Below are 25,191 nucleotides of genomic sequence, written 5' to 3'. Positions count from 1 at the left end.
GCGGGAACTGGAATACGCTGCCGTACTTGTCGATCCAGAGCATCCCAAACATGATCAATGGGTGACATGTCTGGTGAGTATGCAGGCCATGGAAGAACTGGAACATTTTCAGCTTCCAGGAATTGTGTACAGATCCTTGCAACATTGGGCTGTGCATTATCATGCTGAAACATAAGGTGATGGCGGCGGATGAATGGCATGACAATGGGCCTCAGGATCTCGTCACGGTATCTCTGTGCATTCATGGGGCACCCTGTTCATAACGTAGACATCAGCAAACCACTCGCCCACACAACGTCATGCACGTGGTCTGTGGTTGTGAGGCCAGTTGGGCGTACTGACACATTCTCTAAAATGACGTTGGAGGTGGCTTATGGTAGAGAAATGAACATTCAATTCGCTGGCCACAGCTGTGGTGGACATTCCTGCAGTCAGCATGCCAATTGCACGCTCCCTCAACTTGAGACATCTGTGGCATTGTGTTATGTGACAAAACTGCACATTTTGGAGTGGCCTTTTATTGTCCCCAGCACAAGGCGCACCTGTGTAATGATCATGCTGTTTAATCAGCTTCTTGATATGCCACACCTGTAAAGTGGTGGATTATCTTGGCAAAGGACAAATGCTCACTAACAGGGATGTAAACAAATTTGTTGCCAAAATTTTAGATAAATAATATTTTTGTGCGTATGTACAATTTCTGGGATCCTTTATTTCAGCTCATGAAACATGGGACCAACACTTTACATGTTGCGTTTATATTTTTGTTCAGTGTAGTTAGTTGTCCTCTTTGTGTGTGTGTGTGTCAAACCTGAGTTCAAATACTATTTCAATTATTTCGATTACTTTCACATACATTTAAAAGTCAGTATTCAGATATTTTCTTTGGAAAATGCAAGTAGTTGAATATTGGAATGTATTTGTAAATACGGCAAGAAAGTATTGGCATGTATTTGAAAATACTCAAATACACAGTGTATTTTCAAATACAAATAAATACTTCCATGCATTTGAACCTAGGTCGTAGGAGAATTTGAAATAATGTATTTGGAAATAAGTATTAGGCTAAATAGGAAATTATTTGAAAATACTTCAAATAGTAGTAGATTTCGGCCACATTATTTGAAAATACTCAAATACACAGAAAATAAGTATTTAAATAACAAATAATTAAATACATGTATTTGAACCCAGGTCTGGTGTCTGTACATTGTGACCCAGCTGTCCAGTCACTTGCAACTGGCCTCAGAAGGACAGTGAATCAAAAGCCAATGCAATTCTCCCTATTGATCCTGGTATACAAACTAAAACATAATAATAATTTGGTGGGTGCTTATATTTGTCTTATTTCAAATGTGTTGTCGTGGAAATTCTTCAGAGGGATACGCGAAGTCAATCTCCCGAGTGGCGCAGCGGTCTAAGGCACTGCATCTCAGTGCTTGAGGCGTCACTACAGACCCCCTGGTTCAATTCCAGGCTGTATCACAACCGGCCGTGATTGGGAGTCCCATAGGGCGGTGCACAATTGGCCCAGCGTCGTCCGGGTTTGGCCGGTGTAAGCCGTCATTGTAAATAAGAATTTGTTCTTAACTGACTTGCCTAGTTAAATAAAGGTTAAATAAAAAAAATAAAAGGCTGCAATTTTTTGGTCTCGCCTAGGGCGGCATATCAACCAGGACCGGGCCTGAGTTCACATGTATGTGGTAGGGATTAACCACGGCCAGTAGAGAGGTAAGGAAAGGAAGTTTTTTTTTTTTTATAAATAAATGAGTCATTGTTTATTAATAGCAAGCTGGAGTGGTCACAGTCAAACTTAGATGCATAAAGTACCGGTCTGAAGTGAGCTCCCCTGGGGCAGTCCCGTTAGATCTCTTATATACTGCTTACAGACATGTTGCGTAGTTCATAGGGTTGGTTCCGGCATGTGTCAGGCACCATCTCCTATCTTAATTTATAGAATATATTCTGGGCGTTCTGCCAGATGCTCCTAAGGAGGGGGTCATGTCGCCCCCCCCCCCTCAAATCTTTACCAAGCACAGGCAGGAACCAAGGATTATTTATGACATTAAGACAAGATGAACATTTTCAAGGCTGTCTCTTCACATGATAACATTTTCCATCACAGTGTTCTTTGCATATCCCAACTGCCCCTGAGACAACCTCAGAGAGTGGGGTCATGGCCAGGGTCAGCCATTATCGATGGCGTCCCTGGAGCAATATGGGTTAAGTGCCTTGCTCAAGGGCACATCAACAGATTTTTCTACTCGTAGGCTCGGTGATTCGAACTAGTGACCTTTCGGTTACTGGCCCAACGCTCTAACCGCTAGGCTACCTGCCGCCCAGGTACATGATTGTGATGCTTGGGGTAGCCAATAATTATGCATAGTGTGAGGGCTTAAGATCCATTGGCTTCCTGATTTGTGTAGAACAATTTATTCTCTGGAATTGATTATCCACTGAAGTATGAAGAACAACCCGTAGCCCCTTTCCTCTAGGCACTTGGGTGGAATTATCGCCATTTTACTTATTCAGTCCTCTCAGATCTAAAGAAGTGCCTAGGGGCTAGGGTTTTTTTCTAGACAGGGCCTATGTCTGCAAATAATGCATTCTGTGGTCATGCTGCAGGTAGCTAGGTTGGTTTGGACGTAGTATGTTGGCTTTAATGCTATGTGGTTGCGCTCTTGCTATGGCGAAAGAGATAAAAAGGCTCCTCTGTTTTTGAGAGGAGTTGATCATCTCCATGTTATGCTCTGTTCAGAAGCTAAAACATTTTGGCTTTGCATTTCAGGCGTACGATCGCTCGGAGAGCGAGGAGGTATCTGTCATCACCCAGCTGGTGAAGAAGATTCTCATCATCATATCCCGACCGGCGAGGCTGCTCGAGTGCCTGGTGAGACGGAGAGAAAATCTCATTCTGATTGGAAATGCGATTGATTCTGTCGAGAGCGTTGGAAAGCAGTCTCTCTTAATCTGTTTTGTCGCTGGTTTTTAAGCCACTGTATCACCAATAAGCTCTTTCATGACTAAGTGATTTTATTTACCTTAATCCAATCTAATCTAATGGGCCTTGGATGTCATTGGCAGGAATTTGACCCGGAAGAGTTCTATCGTCTGCTGGAGGCAGCCGAGGGTCATGCCAAGGAGGGCCAGGGCATCAAGACGGATATTCCACGTTACATCATCAACCAACTGGGCTTGACACGCGACCCCCTCGAAGGTATTGGTGTATCTTTTGCCATAACATTGACCTGAATTTCCCACACTTGAGACAGACATCCAGTACAAATCAATATCATGCATTGCTGTTAAATCATATATTTCTACCCTGCTCTTTTAGATATGGTACAGCTTGAACAGTATGAGTCTGCTCCATCAATGACATTGGAGTCTGATGAATCTGTGGAGGTAAGGAGTTATACCTCATTCACATTCCATCTGAGCAGTCCGTTGCATTGCGCCGGATGTCATTCATTTCAATGGGAACCTTCCGCAACGGAGTGGTATTGCAGCACCCCCTTGCGGTTCAAGGCTCCGTTGCGAAACGGATGGCGCACACTTTGACTTTTTCCAAACAATGCTTCGTCTTCAGTGCAGCCAAAGTCTGTCAATAGAACAGGAAGTTACCAAACCACAGAACAAGATGAAAATATATGTGGTTTTCGGCGATGGCTTTATGGGATAATTAGCAACTTTTAAACAATTACCCATTCCTATAAGTGAGTACTATTTTAGTAGTAATGTTGGCTGTTAAGCCAATTCTATTATATGACTGTTTTAGTTTATTGTGATGGTAATTACTTTTGTTTTTGATAATAATTATTAGGTGGAGATCGCCAGCTACAGTATCTTCAACCGAGCCTAGCTTTTAGTTAGCTAGCTAGTTGCTTTGTAAGCTAGCTTGACTTGCTAGAATGTTAGAGAAAGAAGTTGAGGAAAAAGTAACTAAACGAAACATGTTTTATTATCACCTGAAACAATATGTTTTTCCTGTCTTGAATGAAAGGGTCCTATTTTGCAATCTCCCAAATAAATGCTATCTCAGATGAGACACTCTCCTCCATTTTGTCTTGCGTTGTGGAACCCTATGCTCTCCGTCCGGTAGCAGAAAGGGATTGCGTTAAGATGACGTACCTCGTAATGAAATATGTCACGATGTGAATTGGGCATTAGCTTGCCTGTAATGTACTAGGTTTTTAGGATGAGATTGTCAACAGAATCACATAAACTGAACTTTCAATTAACATAAGTCCTGATAGCAGCTTTATTTACATGACGTTATTTGGAAGACTTGCTATGTAGTCATACTGGCACCAGTGGGTTAATGGGTCCCCCGGCACCTTTTGTATAATGCCTGCCACTTAACTTCTCTTATTGTTTGCACTGTTTGCAGCAGAACAAGTGTCCCCAGGCACTCACCCCAATGCGAAGGAAACCACTGGAGAGTGACTTTGAAACCATCAAACTCATCAGTAATGGAGCCTATGGGTAAGCGCCAAACAGGCAAGTGGTTAACCACACTGATCACTGAAAACATGGACTCCCAATTAGATTTTAAATCAATGCGCTCTGTCACCTCAGTTATAGTTAGTTAAAGGTTAACATTAAAAGGCGAACTGTAGACTTCTGTCAAGGTTAGTAAACATTTAGAGAAGTATTGAAAATTAACTACAATTCCACTTTCATGGATTGAACTATCCCTGTAGTCATGGATTATCAATGTGGAGGTATTTTATGACATGGCTCCTGTCCTGTGGTGGTTGGCAGGGCTGTATACCTGGTCCGACACAGAGACACTCGGCAGCGTTTCGCCATGAAGAAGATCAACAGGCAAAACCTGGTCCTGAGGAACCAGATCCAGCAGGTGTTTGTGGAGCGGGACATCCTGACCTTCGCTGAGAACCCCTTTGTGGTCTCCATGTTCTGCTCCTTCGAGACACGACGCCACCTGTGCATGGTGATGGAGTATGTGGAAGGTAATGTCATATGATTTTCTACCCCAAAAGCGATAAGTTTATCATGACTCTGTTGTTTGTCATGTTGGAATGGAAATATACTGAACAAAAATACTGAGTTACAGTTCATAAAAGGAAATCAGTCAATTGAAATAAATTCATTAGGCCCTAATCTATGGATTTCACATGACTGGGTAGGGGTGCAGCCATGGGTGGGCCTGGGAGGGCATAGGCCCACCCACTTTGGAGCCAGGCCCAGCCAATCAGAATTAGTTTTTCCCCACAAAGGCGTTTTATTGCAGACATAAATACTCCTTAGTTTTATCAGCTGTCTGGGTGACTGGTCTCAGATGATCCCGCAGGTGAAGAAGCCGGATGTGGAGGTCCTGGGCTGGCGTGGTTACAAGTGGTCTGCGGTTGTGAGGCCGGTTGGACGTACTGCCAAATTCTCTAAAACGATGTTGCAGGCAGCTGATGGTAGAGAAATGAACATTCAATTCTCTGGCAACAGCTCTGGTGGACATTCCTACAGTCTGTGATGTCTGTGGCATTGTGTTGTGTGAGAAAACTGCACATTTTAGAGTGGCCATTATATTATAAGGTGCACCTGTCTAATGATCATGCTGTTTAATCAGATTCTTGATATGCCACACCTGTCAAATGGATCGATTATCTTGGCAAAGTAGAAATGCTCACTAACAGGGATGTAAACAAATTTGTGCACCAAATTTGAGAGAAATAAGCTTTTCTGTCTGTATTCAAAGTTTCTGGGATTTTTTATTTCAGCTCATGAAACATGGGACCAACACTTTACATGTTGCGTTCATATTATTGTTCAGTATAGTTGGAAAGGCGAATTTGTTCCACTCATGATTTCTCCTAGCTTTAGCATAACTGTTGATTATCTCTTGCAGGTGGGGACTGTGCTAACCTGCTGAAGAACATGGGCCCCCTTCCTGTGGACATGACCCGGATGTACTTTGCTGAGACTGTGCTGGCCTTGGAGTACCTTCACAACTACGGCATCGTTCATAGAGACCTAAAACCTGACAAGTGAGTCCAGAACAGGCTTTAAACGTCTTTACATACAGTGCCTTCAGAAAGTATTCATACTCCACATTGTGTTGTGTTACAGCCTGAGTTCAAAATGGATTCAGTAGATTTGTTTCTCTCACCCATCTACACACAATACCCCATAAGGACAAAGTGAAAACATATTTTTTAATTTTTGCACATTTATTGAAAATTAAATACAGAAATATCTAATTTACATAAGTATTCACACCCCTGAGTCAATACATGTTAGTATCACCTTTGGCAGCGATTACAGCTGTGAGTCTTTCTGGGAAAGTCTCTAAGAGCTTTGCACACCTGGATTGTATAATATTTGCACATTATTATTTTTTAAATTCTTCAAGCTCTTTTCAAGTTGGTTGTTGATCATTGCTAGACAGCCATTTTCAACTCTTGCCATAGATTTTCAAGACGATTTAAGTCAAAACTGTAACTAGGCCACTCAGGAACATTCAATGTCATCTTGGTAAGCAACTCCAGTATATATTTGGCAATGTGTTTTAGGTTATTGTCCTGCTGAAAGGTGAATTTGTCTCCCAGTGTCTGTTGGAAAGCAGACTGAACCAGGTTTTTCTCTAGGATTTTGCCTGTGCTTAGCTCTATTCCGTTTTTTTTTTTTTTAAACAAAAAAACTCCCTAGTCTTTGCCGATGACAAGCATACACATAACATGGTGTAGCCACCACCATGCTTGAAAATATGTAGAGTGGAACTGAATTTGCCCCAAACATAACGCTTGGTATTCAGGCCACATTTTTTTCCGGTTTTACTTAAGTGCCTTATTGCAAACAGGATGCATGTTTTGGAATATTTTTATTCTGTACAGGCTTCCTTCTTTTCACTCTGTCATTTAGGTTAGTATTGTGGAGCATTTACAATGTTGTTTATCCATCTTTAGTTTTCTTCTATCACAGCCATTAAACTCTGTAACTGTTTTAAAGTCACCGTTGGCCTCATGGTGAAATCCCTGAGCGGTTTCCTTCCTCTCCGGCAACTTAGGTATTAGGAAGGACACCTGTATCTTTGTAGAGACTGGGTGTATTGATACACCATTCAAAGTGTCATTAATAACTTCACCATGTTTAAAGGGATATTCAATGTCTGCTTTTTTTAAAACCAATCTACCAATAGGTGCCCTTCTTTGCGAGGCATTGGAAAAACTCCCTGGTCTTTGTGGTTGAATCTGTGTTTGAAATTCACTGTTCGACTCCGGGACCTTACAGATAATTGTATGTGTGGGGTACAGAGATGAGGTAGTCATTCAAAAATCATGCTAAACATTGTTATTGCACACAGAGTGAATCCATGCAAATTATTATGTGACTTGTTAAGCACATTTTTACTCCTGAACTTATTTAGGCTTGCCATAACAAAGGGGTTGAATACTTATTTACTCAAGACATTACAGCTTTGAAAAAAAAAATGTAGACATTTCTAAAAACATAATTCCACTTTGACATTATGGGGTATTGTGTGCAGGCCAGTGACTCAAAATCTCAATGTAATCCATTTTAAATTCAGGCTGTAACACAACAAAATGTGGAGAAAGTCAAGGGGTGTGAATACTTTCTGAAGGCACTGTACCTTAAGTCGAAGAGAATTTAGCTTGAACATTTTTCTCCATCCTACCTGCAGCTTGTTGATCACTTCTATGGGCCACATCAAATTGACTGACTTTGGCCTGTCCAGAATTGGCCTGATGAACATGACCACTAACCTTTACGAGGGTCACATGGAGAAAGACACCAGGGAGTTCATCGACAAACAGGTGAGTCGGTGCTTTTCAACCGCTTAACCCTTTTTATGTCCTTTCACTATAAATACATTCAGCTCCATAATAAGGCATAGGAAAACAATATACCGAAATGCAAGGCACGTTTCTTGAACACATACATACACATACTCACACCAGGGTCAAATGCATAGGTCAAATACTTTCAAATACTCAACCCAGTATAGGTGTACCATCTCATAACTACTGTGTAACTAAACTCCAATGTGTTAAAAAAATCTGAATGCAAATGTTACGGTATAACTGAATATTATTGGTGTGGTTTTCTAGGTGTGTGGCACCCCAGAGTACATAGCCCCAGAGGTGATACTGAGACAGGGCTATGGGAAGCCAGTAGACTGGTGGGCCATGGGAGTCATCCTGTATGAGTTCCTGGTTGGATGTGTGCCCTTCTTTGGGGACACACCCGAGGAACTCTTTGGGCAGGTTGTCAGTGGTAAGTATCCATTGATGGAATATGTACACTATATAGGCTTTCTTTAATTGTGTTCAATGTGGAGATCCTCTCATTAACGTGTGCTTGCTCGATGTACAGATGACATCATCTGGCCCGGTGGGGATGAGGCTTTACCTGCAGACGCCCAGGACATGATCACACGGCTGCTGAGGCAGGGCCCTCTAGAGCGCCTGGGGACAGGTTCGTAGACCACACAACTACGTTCCAATGTCCATTCTAGTATCCCACTTAGAATGCTATTGCTAGAGCCCTATTGCTAGTCTAGATATTGGAACCGAGCCCTCGTCTTCATTTCCCAACATCCTAGTCTGACGTTTTGCTGTTGGCTATTGTTCTGAGGTTTGCACACATGACCGTAATCGAAAAAATATATATTGTTCTAGGAGGAGCATCTGAGGTCAAACAACACCCCTTTTTCTTGCGTCTGGACTGGAACGGACTACTCCGACTGAAAGCAGAATTCATCCCTCAACTGGAAGCGGAGGACGACACCAGCTACTTTGACAGTATGGGCAGTCCTTCACAAGTGGTCTTATTAAGACAAAGATCCATTTCCTTCTATTGCCAGTATATCTCTGCAGATGTAGTGATATTTGCTCTTCATGTCTGTCTAATGCTGATTGATATTTTCATTAGTCAATTATGTTTAATGAAAATTATATGTTTTCCTGAAATACACTAAATATCCTGGTTGGATTTTATGGTACGGTCCCTGTTCCTGAGTTCCACGCATTTTGCGTTTTCATGTTTTCAGCTCGCTCAGAGCGTTACCACCATTTGGCCTCAGATGAGGATGACGAAACCAACGATGAAGAGTCTTCCCTGGAAATCCGTCAGTTTTCCTCCTGGTCAAACCGCTTCAGCAAGGTTCGGAACATACCTTTTCAAATATTAGTAATTTTGTCACAGAACAGATAAAGAAATGTCAATAATATTAGTAGTTTGTTGAGCAATTCTTTATAAAAACAATATAATGGAAAACTCCTTAAATCTCTGAGAGAGAAAAAACTGTTTTGTTGGAGCCAAGTTCACCAAACTTGGCCACCCTAGCTAATGTGGCTACTCCATGCTTTCAGGTGTACAGCAGCACAGAACATCTGGCCACACCGTCCAACCTGAGCTTCTCATCAGACCGCAGCCACAGTGAGGACAAGGAGGGCTGGGATGGGCGTTTCACACCCTTCCCGGGAGGAGACATCCAGAGACAGGAACGCCAGCACCAAGATCGCAGGGGCAGGTGAGCAGAGCCAGGACGAGTTTGTAGCTCTCTGTTTCTGTTAGGATTCCCTGTGTAGGAGTTAAAATACGTCCTTATCGGAAGCACTGCTGAACAGTTGGTGAAAGTGCATCAAATTATGATTAATTCCGAAAAGTTAAGAAATGTTGCTGAATAGAGTGTGTGCATCCAATGGGTACACACGGCATAAATGACTATTCTAGCTGTAGATAGTATGTGTCACCATTGCCCCTTCTCCTCCTAACTGACACTGCCGTTGATGTGATGCAGCCTGCGCCCTCGGGCCTCGTCCAATTCCTTCCATTCTGAGAGGGGCACCAGCCCCCTGGTGATGAGCAGCACCCACAGTCTGGAGACCATGCCCCGCTTCGCCTTCTCCACAGACGACGAAGGTGAGCTCAGTCCCAAGCCCCTCCACTCTTGTTCAAGTTTGCACAGCCTCATGGAAACCAACAAAAATTGAATTATTGCCCATGATGTGACATAAGATATTTAATTTCTTATGAAACATTACTCATAAAAACAAACAGATTTGTGTGATATTGCTTTTTGTTGATAGGAGGATTCAGGATTAAGTCGGGTGCAGACTAATCAAATGGCAAACAGTCAAAACAAAAGCAATCTATGCACAAACACAGAGTTTCTCTTGTGTTGAGAGTGAGCTTCCATCCAGACAAAATTATTTGCAAAGATACTTCAAACATTGCCGATTTTGGTCACCATTGGATTTATACCCTTATTCCTGTGTATTACAGCTGAGGTGGTCGTGTCAAACCTTCATCGGATCCGTATTCGTAGCAACAGCACCGGGGCGAAACACTCTTCCCCCAGGAACCACAGGGCCCCCCAACGCTTTGGGAACCAGCTGGAGACACCAGATAGACAGACACCAGATAGACAGACACCAGACAGACCGACACCAGACCGACAGAGGCTTGGGGGCAAAGTCGTCAAGTCTGCCTCCATCTCCGCCCTGTCTCTCATCATCACTGCAGGTCTGTGTTGGGGGTAATGCGTTACAAAAGTAAATCGTTACGTAATCGGATTACTTTTATGAGTAACGGAGTAAAGTAATGGGTTACTTTTTCAAATTGGGTAATATTATTACAGTTACTTTGTCAAACAACACGTGCGTTACTTTCAGAATCATATCTCTACCGGGCACGTGTTTCCATGATCTGATCTCGACTTGTTTCCTCATTTAGTTCTCGAGCGAGCAAGCTCTCACAGTCTCACTGTAAAATTAGATGTTTATCCACATTTCTCCAAACGTCAAATTTCTAAATTCCTCCAAACGTCAAATTTCAGTGTTTCTGACACACTGTGTTGACTCCTGCTGTGCTGTATCGTTCCATTTCTCCAAACATCAAATTTCGAATTCAAGGGTTAAGTTTAAGCACTCATTCCAAATGGTTAAGGTAAGGTTTGGGATAGGGTTAAAACAAAAAATGTAAAACCAGTGTCCACGACTGGGATCGAACATGCAAACTTCTGATCCAGAGTCATGGGATAACACTTATCCACCACCTCTGTCCACAACACCCTAGCAAAACCCAAGCCTACTTGGTGGTAATAGCGCTCACTGTTGCCCATAGTGGCCAGTTTTGAAGGCATTTCCCGACGTCCTCAGGACATGGATAGACGTCCAATTTCGACGTCAATCTTGAACCATCTCCCTGGTTTGGAGAAATGTAATGATGAGTTGATGTCCATAGAAATGTATAGAGGGCGCACCTCTGATCTTTGCCATTGATCACTTCTGTGAAAACAAAGGCCATAGACGGCTTTCCTGTGTAGTGGCAAGTGTGCCCTCTATACATTTCTATGGGTCTGTGTACGTGTGCTCTATAACCAGAACAGGCAGCTAGAGAGAGAGATTTTGAATGAAAAGATAGGAAATCTGTACAGATGGTTGGCTTACAGTATATATGGCGTGTATACTAGCACAGGAAAGCAGCACCACAGATAAAAGGAGAAACTAGTGATAAAAGCTGAGTTTTTGTTTTTTTTTACCTTTATTTAACCAGGTAAGCCAGTTGAGAACAAGTTCTCATTTACAACTGCGACCTGGCAGTTAGTAAATAGCCTATCTCTTTTAGAGTGCACACGGCCTTGATCCCTCCTACAGAATTTGTGATTTTTTTCATGAAAGTAACGCAAAGTAATATAACTAGTAGTATAACACAATACTTTCCTCACAAACTAATATTGTAAAGTAATCTGTAGACATTGGAGTGTTGGAGTTAAGATCAGAATGGATGGTGGATTGACCACTGTGGGTGAAAATCCAGCACTTGAAGAAAGAGGAAATTAGGAATACATGTAGCTACAGGTACCGTAGGTGTGAGCATAAATATCTGTAAGTAGCAGTATAAGTATTGTTGTCTGTTAGTTTACTCCCAAAAAAATAGTGACAATAAAAATATATACACATTACCAGTCAAAGGTTTGGACACCTACTTATTCAAGTTTTTTTTGGGACAATTTTTTACATTGTAGAATAATAGTGAAGACATCAAAACTATGAAATAACACATATGGAATCATGTAGTAACCAAAAAAGTGTTAAACAAATCAAAATATATATTATATTTGAGATTCTTCAAATAGCCACCCGTTGCCTTGATGACAGCTTTACAAACTCTTGGCATTCTCTCAACCAGCTTCACCTGGAATGCTTTTCCAAAAGTCTTGAAGGAGTTCCCACATATGCTGAGCACTTGTTGGCTGCTTTTCCTTCACTCTGCGGTCCGACTCATCCCAAACCATCTCAATTGGGTTGAGGTCGGGGGATTGTGGAGGCCAGGTCATCTGATGTGGCACTCCATCACTCTCCTTCTTGGTAAAATAGCCCTTACAAAGCCTGGAGGTGTGTTGGGTCATTGTCCTGTTGAAAAACAAATGATAGTCCCAGTAAGCCCAAACCAGATGGGATGGCGTATCACTGCAGAATGCTGTGGTAGACATGGTGGTTAAGTGTGCCTTGAATTCTAAATAAATCACAGACAGTGTCACCAGCAAAGCACCCCCACACCATAACACCTCCTCCATGCTTTACGGTGGGAACTACACATGCGGAGATCATCTGTTCACCCACACTGCGTCTCACAAAGACACAGTGGTTGGAACCAAAAATCTCCCATTTTACTCCAGTCCAAAGGACAAATTTCCACCGGTCTAATGTCCATTGCCCGTGTTTCTTGGCCCAAGCAGGTCTCTTCTTCTTATTGGTGTCCTTTAGTAGTGGTTTCTTTGCAACAATTCGACCATGAAGGCCTGAATCACACAGTCCCCTCTGAACAGTTGATGTTGAGATGTGTCTGTTTCTTGAACTCTGTGAAGCATTTATTTGGGCTGCAATTTCTGAGGCTGGTAACTCTAATTAACTTATTCTCTGCAGCAGAGGTAACTCTGGGTCTTCCATTCCTGTGGCGGTCCTCATGAGAGCCAGTTTCATCATAGCGCTTGATGGTTTTTGCGACTGCACTTGAAGAAACGTTAAAAGTTCCGTATTGTCTGACCTTCATGTCTTAAAGTAATGATGGACTGTCGTTTCTCTTTGCTTATTTGAGCTGTTCTTGCCATAATATAGACTTGGTCTTTTACCAAATAGGGCTATCTTCTGTATAGCCCCCCTACCTTGTCACAACACAACTGATTGGCTCAAACGCATTAAGACAGAAATAAATTCCACATGTTAACTTTTAAGAAGGCACACCTGTTAATTGAAATGCATTCCAGGTGACTACCTCATGAAGCTTGTTGAGAGAATGCCAAGAGTGTACAAAGCTGTCATCAAGGCAAAGGGTGGCTATTTGGTTACTACATGATTCCATATGTGCTATTTCATAGTTTTGATGTCTTCACTATTATTCTACAATGTAGAAAATAGTAAAACTAAAGAAAACCCCTTGAATGAGTAGGTGTGTCAACTGTTGACTGGTGGTGTATATATTGTAAAGTAATGTGTTACTTTTGTTAAATGTAATGAATACAATTTTTTACAAGTAACTAATCCCAACACTGCTGCAGGTTAATACCAATGTCATCGGAGCTTCCTCTGGGCTCCGCGGTAACGGTTTAGAAGGGAAATACACTACATGGACACCTGCTCGTCGAACATCTCATTCCAAAATCATGGGCATTAAAGTAGAGTTGATCCCCCCCTTTGCTGCTATAACAGCCTCCACTCTTCTGGGAAGGCTTTCCACTAGATGTTGGAACATTGCTGCGGGGACTTTCTTTCATTCAGCCACGAGCATTAGTGAGGTCAGGCACTGATGTTGGGCGATTAGGCCTGGCTTGCAGTCTGCGTTCCAATTCATCCCAAAGGTGTTCGATGGAGTTGAGGTCAGGGCTCTGTGCAGGCCAGTCAAGTTCTTCCACACCGATCTCGACAAACCATTTCTGTATGGGCCTCGCTTTGTGCACGGGGGCATTGTCATGCTGAAACAGGAAAGGGCCTTCCCCAAACTGTTGCCACAAAGTTGGAAGCACAGAATCTTCTAGAATGTCATTGTATGCTGTTAAGATTTCCCTTCACTGGAACTAAGGGGGCATGAAAAACAGCCCCAGACCATTATTCCTCCTCCACCCAACTTTACAGCTGGCACTATGCATTGGGGCAGGTAGCGTTCTCCTGGCATACGTCTAACCCAGATTCGTCCGTCGGATTGCCAGATGGTGAAGCGTGATTCATCACTCCAGAGAATGCGTTTCCACTGCTCCACAGTACAATGGCAGCGAGCTTTACACCATTCCAGCCGACGCTTGGCATTACGCATGGTGATATTAGGCTTGTGTGTGGCTGCTCGACCATGGAAACCCATTTCATGAAGCTCCCAACAAACAGTTATTGCACTGGCGTTGCTTCCAGAGACAGTTTGGAACTCGATAGTGAGTGTTGCAACCGAGGACAGACGATTTTTATGCGCTACGTGCTTCAGCACTCGGTGGTCCCGTTCTGTGAGCTTATGTGGCCTACCACTTCACGGCTGAGCCGTTGTTGCTCCTAGGCGTTTCCACTTCACAATAACAGCACTTATAGTTGACATGGGCAGCTCTAGCAGGGCAGAAATTTGACTTACTGACTTGTTGGAAAGGTGGCATCCTATGACGGTGCCATTTTGAAAGTCATTGAGTTCTTCAGTAAGGCCAGTCTACTGCCAATGTTTGTCTATGGAGATTGCATGGCCGTGTGCTCGATTTTATACAGCTGTCAGCAACGGGTGTGGCTGAAATAGCCGAATCCACAAATTTGAAGATGCTTTTGTATATGTAGTGTAAGTTAGTCATACAGGGTTGCTAGTGCCCAGCAGGCAAATATCGCTGAATAGGGTGTGGTATGGCAGGTATGTTTGCACAGAGCTAATGCTAAACAAGAGCAGTCTCTTGTTCTAAATTCAACCATTGCACCATGCTTTTTCTCGTTTCCTGAACTTGAACTCATCCTTTGTGTACCATTCCAGATGACATGCCCGGCGGCCTACAGCCCAGCCCCATCTCTTCGCGCTCGCTCTCGTCCAATCATTCGTCCCGCGACTCGTCCCCCAGCCGTGACCTGTCGCTTAGCCTCAGAAGCCTGCGGCCACCCATCGTCATCCACAGCTCAGGGAAGAAGTACGGCTTCACCATGCAGGCCATCCGCGTCTACATGGGCGACAGCGACGTCTACACTGTGCACCACATGGTCTCGGTGAGTGCCCTTTGGTATCCTGCTCCCGAATTAGCCAATAGTTACATAATAAAAGGCGGCATCATCCCACACAGACTTTTGAGTAATTGTGATAATAATAAACCACTTTTGTTTTAGAGTGTTGAAGATGACAGCCCAGCCCACGAGGCAGGACTGAGGGCCGGTGACCTCATCACTCACGTGAATGGAGAGTCAGTGCAGGGCCTGGTCCACACAGAGATGATGGAGCTGCTTCTGAAGGTACAGAAACAATACACACCCTCAAACCAATACCTATTGTCAACCTATACCAACACTGTTGGGAGATATTATAAGAACTTTAATCAATACCAAGTTTTTGTGAAACACCAACAGAGTGGTGGCAAGGTGGCCCTTCAGACTACAGCATTGGAGAACACGTCTATTAAGGTTGGGCCGGCTCGAAAGACCAGCCACAAGGGAAAGATGGCAAGACGCAGCAAGAAAAGCAAGAGAAGAGACAATCAGGACAGGTGAGGGAAAACGTTTTGTGCTAATTCAATTTAATGGAATATTGCTGCCGTATTGCCATTGTTATGATATATTCACATCAATTTTATATAAATACATCCAGCAAGAGTCGTACTTCAAAAGTCACTATTCCAAATCAAATTGTATTTGTCACATGCTTCGTAAGCAACAGGTGTAGACTAACAGAAACATGCTTCCTTACGGGTCCTTCCCAACAATGCAAAGAGAAAGAAAACAGAGAAATAATAGAAAAGTAAAACGCGTAACAATAAAAGTAATAATAAATACATGATGAGTAACGATAACTTGGCTATATACATGAGGTACCAGTACCGAGTCAATGTGTATGGGTACAAAGTATTTTAGCTACAGTTGAAGTCGGAAGTTTACATACACCTTAGCCAAATACATTTAAACTCATTTTTTCACAATTCCTGACATTTAATCCTAGTAAAAATGGTTTAACTTGGGTCAAACGTGTCGGGTAGCCTTCCACAAGCTTCCCACAATAAGTTGGGTGGATTTTGGCCCATTCCTCCTGACAGAGCTGGTGTAACTGAGTCAGGTTTGTAGGCCTCCTTGCTCGCACACGCTTCTTCAGTTCTGCCCACAAATGTTCTATAGGATTGAGGTCAGGGCTTTGTGATGGCCACTCCAATACCACAACTTTGGAAGTATGCTTGGGGTCATTGTCCATTTGGAAGACCCATTTGCGACCAAGCTTTAACTTCCTGACTGATGTCTTGAGATGTTGCTTCAATATATCCACATAATTTTCCTTCCTCACGATGCCATCTATTTTGTGAAGTGCACCAGTCCCTCCTGCAGCAAAGCACCCCCACAGCATGATGCTGCCACCCCGTGCTTCACGGTTGGGATGGTGTTCTTCGGCTTGCAAGGCACCCACTTTTTCCTCCAAACATAACGATGGTCATTATGGCCAAACAGTTATATTTTTGTTTCATCAGACCAGAGGACATTTCTCCAAAAAGTAGGATCTTTGTCCCCATGTGCAGTTGCAAACCGTAGTCTGGATTTTTTATGGCGGTTTTGGAGCAGTGCCTTCTTCCTTGCTGAGCGGCCTTTCAGGTTATGTCGATATAGGACTCGTTTTACTGTGGATATAGATACTTTTGTACCTGTTTCCTCCAGCATCTTCACAAGGTCCTTTGCTGTTGTTCTGGGATTGATTTGCACTTTTCGCACCAAAGTACGTTCATCTCTAGGAGACAGAAAGCGTCTCCTTCCTGAGCGGTATAATGGCTGTGTGGTCCCATGGTGTTTATACTTGCGTACTATTGTTTGTACAGATGAACGTGGTACCTTCAGGCGTTTGGAAATTGCTCCCAAGGATGAACCAGACTTGTGGAGGTCTACAATATTTTTTCTGAGGTCTTGGCTGATTTCTTTTGATTTCTTTTGATGTATTTGGCTAAGGTGTATGTAAACTTCCGACTTCAACTGTATTTGGCTAAGGTGTATGTAAACTTCCGACTTCAACTGTATGTACATTTAACTAGGAATAAAGTGATAGATAATAAACAGTAGCAGCAGCGTATGTGACGAGTCTAAAAAGTTCATGCAAATAGGGTCAATGCAGATAGTCTGAGTAGCTATTTGGTTAACTATTTAACTAACTATTTAGCAGTCTTATGGCTTAGGGGTAGAAGCTGTTCGGGGTCCTGTTGGTTCCAGACATCAGTACCGCTTGCTGTGCGGTAGCAGAGAGAACTGTCTATGAATTGAGTGGCTGGAGTCTTTATTGGGCCTTCCTCTGACAATGCCTGGTATAGAGGTCCTGGATGGCAGGAAGCTCGGCCCCAGTGATGTACTGGGCCATACGCACTACCCTCGGTAGCGCCCTGCGGTCGGGTGCCAAGCAGTTGCCATACCAAGCGGTGATGCAGCCAGTCAAGATCCTCTCAATGGTGCAGCTGTATAACGTTTTGAGGATCTTAGGGCCCATGCCAAATCTTTTCAGCCTCCTGAGGGGGAGGAGGCATGTGTTGGTGTGTGTGAACCATGATAGATCCTTAGTGATGTGGACACCAAGAAACTTGATGCCCGTTGATGTGAATTTCTCCCCAGTGTTCAATCGAGATCACTAAACACTACTGCATGGATGACAACAAACTTCATACCTCACCAGTATTGCCTTTTTTCAAAATGGAGTTATAAATCTAAGCCTTGACTAAGTTAAGAAACATAAGTTACAGAGTATCCTTTCTAATTTGTATTACTCTACTGTCATCATCGTGAAACAAGTTGACCTAACCCTGATAGATATTATCATGCAACCAGTTCAATTAGAAAACAAAATTATACTCAATTCGTTTTTTTTTGTTGCAGCATACAGAAAAATAATATCAGGCTGTGAATCACATACTATACTAATAATGTTATGGCTCTATTTACCCTTCAAAACCCTTCGCAACTCCTTCATAGCCCTTCATAACTCTTTGTAACCACTGACTGACCTAGGCGGCGGAGCATCCTGAAGAAGCTGTCCAAGCAGAGCACGGTGATTCACAGCAGCCGCAGCTTCAACTCTGGACTGCAGCACCACTCTGTGTCGTCCAGCGAGAGCCTGCCAGGCTCCCCCACACACAGCATGTCACCTGGCCCCTCCACCCCCTGCCGCAGTCCTGCCCCCGACCACCAGGCTGCAGGTAAGACAAGGCCCACACTCCTGCAGCACTGTTGCTACTAGCACTGTAACTGTGACTATGACTACTAGCCAACTACTGTCACTATTACTACTACTACTATGGCTACAGTCACTACTGTATTACTAGGCTACTACTAAAACTACTACTGTAGTCCCCTGTAGCTCAGTTGGTAGAGCATGGCGCTTGCAACGCCAGGGTTGTGGGTTCGTTTCCCACGGGGGGCCAGTATGAAAATGTATGCACTCACTAACTGTAAGTCGCTCTGGATAAGAGCGTCTGCTAAAATAAAATAAATAAAAATAAATACTGTTACTACTAACCTTTTATCTCCCCATTTTGCTTGCCATATATCTTTGTCCAAATGTCTTAGTCCATGACAATGCAATAGCCCATTTGAGGTAGACTATAAACTTACTCTGTATTGACCTCTCCCTCAGACACCAACTCTCCACAGAGCACTTCTCCCTGCTCCAGCTCTCCCAGCTCCCCGGCTGCACACATCCGGCCCAGCTCCCTGCATGGCCTGGGCTCCAAGCTTAGTATCCAGCGCTACACCAAGGTGGGCCGCCGCAAGTCCACCAGCAGCATCCCCCCGTCCCCCCTGGCCTGCAACTCCTCCCCCCAGCCTCTGTCACCCCAGCGCTCCCCCTCTCCCCTCCCTGGCATCACGAAGACCTTCCACACAGTCCATGGCAAGACTTTGTCCCCCCCCACCATTGTCCGCCATTGTGTGCGCCCCCGCAGCGCAGAGCCGCCCCGCTCCCCCCTCCTCAAGAGGGTGCAGTCGGCTGAGAGGCTCTCCAGCGCCTACCATGTTGACAAGAAGTCGTACCCCCACCGCAGGCACACGTTGGAGGTGCCTTTCCAGGGCGAGGGCGAGGACGTGGAGGTGGAGGGGGTCTGCGGCGGAGGGATCTCCTACCTCGGGGACCACGGGAGGCTGCTGGGGGGGTACGGGGGATGCCAGAGGCTGAGGGACTGGGCAGCGGAGCGCTCAGAGCAATTGGTGGTGATGAGGAAGCTCAACCTTTCGGAGCGCCGTGACTCCTTCAAGAAGCAGGAGGCGGTGCAGGAGGTGAGCTTTGACGAGCCTGACGACCAGAAGACCAGCCCCACGTTCACCGTGATGCTCACTGCCCCTGGAGCCAACCGGCTCCAACAGCGGGCAGCCTCCTGGACACCCATGTCCCAACCCAGCGAGGAGGTGACTGAGGTGAAACGCTTCACCCTGGTGCCTCAGATTGCTGTGCAGGGCTCGACGGAGAGTGAGGAGCAGGACGACTGGGAGCCGTGCTCAGACGGAGAGGAGGAAGACGACGAGAGACAGGAGCCCGACTCTACCGATAACAACATTGGCACCCAGCAGCTGGTTAAGGATGTCTCTCTCATGGTGAACGTCTCCAGTAAGGCACCAGAAGCGACAGCTGCTTTGCACAAAGACAGGCCTGCCTCGGATAAGGTTGGGGATACCGCAGTAGACTCTAACCCCCAGAAAGGGAAGCTAAGGAAGTGACATTTCCTTGAATCATTTCATGCAGCCATATCTTCCAAGGATGCACCTTGACACTCACTGTTGAAGGAAGGAAATGTTTGGGCAAAATCGTATTTCCCCTCTGAAGGAACTCAAACGAATCGCCACATTGATTTTGTTTTGTAGATTTCACTTTATCCAGGATTTTGTTTTGTAAATATGTAACACTAGGAAATAGATTGCACTTTATTTCCTGGGCTTATTTATTACTTTTATAAGCTAATAGGATTTTTGGGGCCAAAAAAGGAAAATGTTAAATTGATAGTGACTAGCCAAGGTTAAATCATGTTTTGTGTCCATAAAAATGTAGTTTGTCTATTGACATTATATATATTTTTTAATGTCTATTTTTAAACATGGGATAGAGTAGTTGCTAATAGTAGTTCACAGAAGTTAGTAGTTTTTGGAGAGGAAAGTTTTGACTGATAATTTTTTACACATTCATGTTTTGATTTAGGGTTGTATGCATAGACTTAAAGTGATGCTCCAGTAGTTTTGAAAGTGGTGCTAACGAGCCAAAATGGGTCCCTTTTTTTTGTGTGCTACATCATCCAATTGTGTACTACGTCATCCATGACATTCTTTTTTTTTTTTTTTGCAATTCATATGATATGTTACGAATCCAATTAAAACAATATGTTACGAATTTGTTGTGCTTAAGATCCCGGACTGCGTCTTGAACAGTTTGAAGTATATTTTGAATCATACAAAACTGCAGGGCAATTCATAAAGTATTCAGACCCCTTGACGTTTTCCACATTTTGTTACGTAACAGCCTTATTCTAAAATTGATGTAATTTTTGTCCCACCTCATCAATCTACACACATGATGACAAAGCAAAAACAGGTTTTTCTATTTTTTTGGCAAATGTATTAAAAATAAAAAACAGAAATACCTTATTTACATAAGTATTCAGACCCTTTGCTATGAGACTCGAAATTGCGCTCAGGTGCATCCTGTTTCCATTTATCATCCTTGAGATGTTTCTACAACTTGATTGGAGTCCACCTGTGGTAAATTCAATTGATTGGACATGATTTGGAAAGGCACATAATGTATGCAGCATTGAAGGTCCCCAAGGACCAAGAACCCGATAGTCACTCTGACAGCGCTCTAGAGTTCCTCTGTGGAGATGGGAGAACCTTCCAGAAGGACAACCATCTCTGCAGCACTCCACCAATCAGGTCTTTATGGTAGAGTGACTAGACGGAAGCCACTCCTCAGTAAAAGGCACATGACAGCCCGCTTGGAGTTTGCCAAAAGGCACCTAAAGACTCTCAGACCATGAGAAACAAGATTCTCTGGTCTGATGAAACCAAGATTAAACTCTTTGGCCTGAATGCCAAGCGTCACGTCTGGAGGAAACCTGGCACCATCCCTATGGTGAAGCAAGGTGGTGGCAGCATCATGCTGTGGGGATGTTTTTCAACCTCACAGAGCTTGAGAGGATCTGCAGAGAAGAATGGGAGAAACTCCACAAATACAGGTGTGCCAAACCTGTAGCGTCATACCCAAGAATCAAGGCTGTAATCGCTGCCAAAGATGCTTCAACAAAGTACTGAGTAAAGGGTCTGAATACTTATGTAAATGTGATATTTCAGTTTTTTCTAAAAACCTGTTTTTGCTTTGTCATTGATTGATGAGGGGAAAAACCTATTGAATCCATTCTAGAATAAGGCTGTAACGTAACAAAATGTGGAAAAAGTCAAGGGGTCTGAAAACTTTCCGAATGCACTGTAGCTAGGTCAGGTTTTGGTTGATGTGAAGACATTGTATTACTAACAAATTGTATTAGCTGCCATGAAACAGATTAGTTTTGTTTTTGTTCTCTTAAGCCATATCTTATGGAATGAGAGCCTTTCTTGTTTGACAAATAGCTCTTATTTCCTTGTTTGCAGGCTTGACAGTAGCAGGAAAATGCAGTCCCCTTTTACGAATGCTTCAATTATTTCGCTAGTTTATATTTCAAAGCATTTTTTATGCAAATCTCAAAGAGGATATTTCTTCCAATCTAATTGACCATAGAAATTAAAGCCAGGGTTAGTTTTGAAACCTGTTGATTATATTGAACAATATTTTGTCATAACCTCATCATTATGTTCGTTCATCCCGACCTCGTCCACTTCTGGGTTTCCTGGTTCCTCTGTACTGATTCTCATGAACAACAGGGTTTATACCACTCGGTTTTGCTAAAATCATGGTAGACTTTAATCAGTTTAACATTGGTGTAGCATGGCAATTTGAGCTTGCTGTCAATGCTTGTACTACTAAAGCATGGAACTTTAATCCTATCAAATGCTGTTACCTCATCTCTGTCACAGAGGCAATTGTTGACAGGATATTGTTTGGATAAGTCACAGATAGTTTTGCTCTCAAACCTGTTTTAGGCTACATCCTAGAATACAGCTGTCCAGGTGACACCACCAAGCTAAAGATAAACAGTTTAAGCTTTCACAGGATCCGCTTGCATATTTATTATCCTCGATACAGCCTTTGACCTTATCTACATATTATATTCACATTTAAGCATAATGACTGGTGTGCATGTGGAAATGTCCATGCGTAAGAAACCCATTCCTATTTCATCTTCTTCTGTGTGTTGATGTTTACATTGGGGTAAAGTGCACTAAGGAAAATTATATTTTAACATGAATTTTCTAAACGATATAAGGAATAGGAAACAATGGAGGAGCACCCCATACCTTCAGTCAGAACCCAGGGCTTAGATATTAGGAACAGATGATAGTTTTATGTATTTGTACTTTACATGTATTTATGTATGTATTTTGATATCGGAGTCTGTTAATGCCATATGCATTATTATTATACTTAATATTATTATATTTTGGAGTACACCAACATACCAGTTGCACAAGCGATGTGAACAACAATAGCTGTAAAAATTTGCCTCTGATGACGCAAGGATGAAGCTTGTTGGGGAATCACATCAGTATTGCAATGCATATTGTACAATTAGTTATGCTGTGTTGAACACCGTCATTTTGGGCCTTTTTATACACTACAGTAGTTCTGAAGGTTGATATTGTGTCATTTTACTTGTTGTTCTGTAACCGTCTGTGTATATCAAAAGTGTGGGGGGGGATTATTTCGATGTCTCAACAAATCCTCGAAAGAGGACTATTTTCAGTTTTGATTAACTACTCAGAAGTCAGTAGTAGTGAAATGAAATTATAACCAAGATATGCTATCTCACAAAGCTGGTCAGAATTGTTTACAATGAATATGCTATTACAATTTCAACATGGTATTTTGTAATCCTGTATTTCTATGTACTGTGTAGGTATTGTATTGTAAGGTACTTGTATTACACAAGTACCTTTTGGAACTGTAAAACTTCCCAACTGTTCTATATGAATACTGTATGATGCATTTTCTCTTGTTTACGCCTCTGCTGGATGCATGCTGCATGAGACAAGGACACATAATACTTGATTGCGTGGTACTCTGGGATTATTTAGCCCATGCTGTGGTTTCTACTGTGTGTCTAATAGCATTGTGTGCACAAAGTCAACTTTGCACTTTCCTCTGACTCCTACTCATCATGCCCTGAACCACAAATAGACAAGTAGTCTGTTTTCCTAATAGTTTTAGGTATTTTTGTTTATCGACGCCTGTGTGTACTGGGATGAAATCTTCCGCTCTCGGGATGTGTATGTCTAATGCTTTTCACTTTCTCACCACTGCGCGGTGAATAATCTCTTTAGTCATCTGTCATAAGGGATGCATGTGGTTCATCAAGGGCTGGGAGTGAGCTTAGAAGGTTAGGCTACACATAGTTAATTAGTCTACAATGATTTGTCTCTCTTGCATTTAACCCTAATTTTAACACATTTTCCATTTTGTCTGCTATCGAACACCTCTGCTGACTTAGTTCTGTACACATTGTCACACACTTACAGGGTCAAATGGACACATGCAAGAACATGTCCACATTCATTCTTTCCCTTTTGTTTAATTCTGTGATTTGGTTAGAAATACTGGAGGTACAGTGCTAATGTCCATTTTATGTGAATATGGATATACTGTATGGTGGTGTTCATATTTGTTTTATTTAAAGCCAGTTTTGTCTGACTAGTTTTTCTTTTTGTGGTTCTAACTGTATGGCCTAGCTCCCTATTCAAACAAAAGTCAATGTTGAGTAAATAGATGGCTAGGATGTGAATATGCCTATGGTTGGGTTGGACTATTGAATGTATTTGCCAATAAGTGCTTGTGTACATCTTTCATAATAGAGAAATTATGATAGCAGGTTTTAGATGGGAATCCTAACAATTTTGCAGGCTCATATCACTGCCTTGTTTGAACATCTGTCTGCTTTTGTTTGAGTAGGGATGCTTGTCGTCCTTGGTACAAGTTTCAAGATGTATCTATTTTGTGTTTTTACTTGCTGTTTCCAAACGGTTTTATAATAAATTGTTTCCGTATGGCATTTGATATTGAAGGCACACATTGTCCAATCTTTTGTTCAAGAAGATCTTTTGAACTAGTGCATGTTCAGCAAGCTTCATATAACACAAGTTTCGCTGGTATGACCAATAGTATCCAGCTGTGCCCCGCAGTAGCCTGTGACTAAACTAGCCTGTCACTAAAACTAGCTTGTCACTAAAACCAATACTATTGCCATCTACTGGCCGTGTTTAATCCCTACCACACGTGAACTCCTCCTTTTCTTTCCTAGATTCCTTTCCACCATTCCTTGCTTCCTTTTCTCCTTTCCTAGCTCCCTTTCTTACCTCATTTTCTCACCGGCCGTGGTTAATCCCTACCACATATGTGAACTCCTCCTTTTTGTGCCTAGATTCCTTTCCTTTCCTCATTTCCTAGCTCCCTTTTCCTCCTTTCCTAGCTTCCTTTCCTCCTTTTGCTAACTTCCTTTTTCCCTACCTCCTTTTCCTCTCCTCCTTCCCGATCTCTGTTTCCTTAATGCCTTTCCTATACCCTTTCCTCATTTCCTAGCTCCCTTTCCTAGCTCCCTTTCCTAGCTTCCTTTCCTTTATTCATTTTCTTTCCTAGATTCCTTTCCTTATTTTACTTTACGCCTTTTCTTTCCTCGCGCCCTTTCCTTTCCTCGCTTCCTTTCCTCCTTTCCTAGCTCATTTTCCTTTCCTCTCTACTGGCCATGGTTACATTTCACATTTGTGGAAGCTAAGAATTTATCCTACCATTTCTACGTGCCAGTTATGATTTTCATAGTTACAGTTTCATTTCAATAATAACGTTTTCGTTTCTCAATCATTGTCACATGGTTACAAAAATGACTGAGCAGCTTAGCTT

The 25,191-nt window shown here is 42.9% G+C and overlaps 1 protein-coding gene across 1 annotated transcript in view; it reads left to right on the top strand.

Moving 5' to 3' along the window:
• Positions 1 to 24,354, top strand: part of LOC311131175 (microtubule-associated serine/threonine-protein kinase 3-like) — a 48,343-nt gene extending 23,989 nt beyond the window's left edge. Inside the window, exons 9-27 of the mRNA XM_084164022.1 lie at positions 2,789 to 2,890; positions 3,085 to 3,217; positions 3,338 to 3,405; positions 4,391 to 4,485; positions 4,765 to 4,973; positions 5,867 to 6,005; positions 7,661 to 7,793; positions 8,088 to 8,253; positions 8,353 to 8,454; positions 8,658 to 8,780; positions 9,029 to 9,141; positions 9,351 to 9,511; positions 9,782 to 9,903; positions 10,267 to 10,506; positions 14,980 to 15,206; positions 15,324 to 15,446; positions 15,561 to 15,697; positions 18,177 to 18,364; positions 18,802 to 24,354. Coding sequence (XP_084020148.1) covers positions 2,789 to 2,890; positions 3,085 to 3,217; positions 3,338 to 3,405; positions 4,391 to 4,485; positions 4,765 to 4,973; positions 5,867 to 6,005; positions 7,661 to 7,793; positions 8,088 to 8,253; positions 8,353 to 8,454; positions 8,658 to 8,780; positions 9,029 to 9,141; positions 9,351 to 9,511; positions 9,782 to 9,903; positions 10,267 to 10,506; positions 14,980 to 15,206; positions 15,324 to 15,446; positions 15,561 to 15,697; positions 18,177 to 18,364; positions 18,802 to 19,877 — 3,657 coding nt within the window. The 3' untranslated portion in view covers positions 19,878 to 24,354. The remainder of the gene's footprint in view (positions 1 to 2,788; positions 2,891 to 3,084; positions 3,218 to 3,337; positions 3,406 to 4,390; positions 4,486 to 4,764; positions 4,974 to 5,866; positions 6,006 to 7,660; positions 7,794 to 8,087; positions 8,254 to 8,352; positions 8,455 to 8,657; positions 8,781 to 9,028; positions 9,142 to 9,350; positions 9,512 to 9,781; positions 9,904 to 10,266; positions 10,507 to 14,979; positions 15,207 to 15,323; positions 15,447 to 15,560; positions 15,698 to 18,176; positions 18,365 to 18,801) is intronic.
• The last annotated feature ends 837 nt before the right edge of the window (positions 24,355 to 25,191 follow it).

This window comes from Coregonus lavaretus (genome assembly GCF_964263955.1).
Source record: "Coregonus lavaretus genome assembly, chromosome: 6".
Taxonomy (NCBI): Eukaryota; Metazoa; Chordata; class Actinopteri; order Salmoniformes; family Salmonidae; genus Coregonus; species Coregonus lavaretus.
The sequence above is the reverse complement of the archived record's forward strand: the minus strand, read 5'-3'. Positions and strand labels throughout refer to the sequence as shown.